The 342-nt window shown below is 71.6% G+C and overlaps 1 protein-coding gene across 3 annotated transcripts in view; it reads left to right on the top strand.

The window, feature by feature from the left end:
- The first annotated feature begins 21 nt into the window (after nt 1-21).
- The window catches only part of FAM78B (family with sequence similarity 78 member B), a 35,508-nt gene continuing 35,187 nt past the window's right edge, over nt 22-342 (top strand). For all 3 annotated transcript variants that reach the window (XR_002094744.1, XR_002094743.1, XM_019501953.1), the window contains exon 1: nt 22-308. Coding sequence is in view for 1 of the 3 variants with exons in the window: in XM_019501953.1 (XP_019357498.1) it covers nt 46-308 (263 nt within the window). In the remaining 2 variants the exon portion in view is untranslated. The remainder of the gene's footprint in view (nt 309-342) is intronic.

Here is a 342-nt window from a genome sequence, read left to right as displayed (position 1 = left end):
CCCAGGAGGCGATGAGCGGGCGCTGCCGATGCCGCGGGCGGGGCCATGGGCTGCATCCAGAGCATCGCCTGCAAGGCGCGCGTGCGGCGGGAGAACATCGTGGTGTACGACGTGTCGGCCACCATCGAGCCCAGCGCCACGGCCATCGAGGAGAGCTCGCCCATCGTGCTGCGCTACCGCACGCCCTACTTCCGCGCCGCCGCGCGCGTCCTCATGCCGCCCATCCCGCGCCGCCACACCTGGGTGGTGGGCTGGATCCAGGCCTGCAACCACATGGAGTTCTACAACACCTACAGCGACCTGGGCATGTAAGCGCCCCGCCGCGCCCCGCCCCGCCCCTCT

Source organism: Gavialis gangeticus, unplaced genomic scaffold (assembly GCF_001723915.1).
Source record: "Gavialis gangeticus isolate Ggan-Ray unplaced genomic scaffold, GavGan_comp1, whole genome shotgun sequence".
Classification (NCBI taxonomy): Eukaryota; Metazoa; Chordata; order Crocodylia; family Gavialidae; genus Gavialis; species Gavialis gangeticus.
The sequence above is the reverse complement of the archived record's forward strand: the minus strand, read 5'-3'. Positions and strand labels throughout refer to the sequence as shown.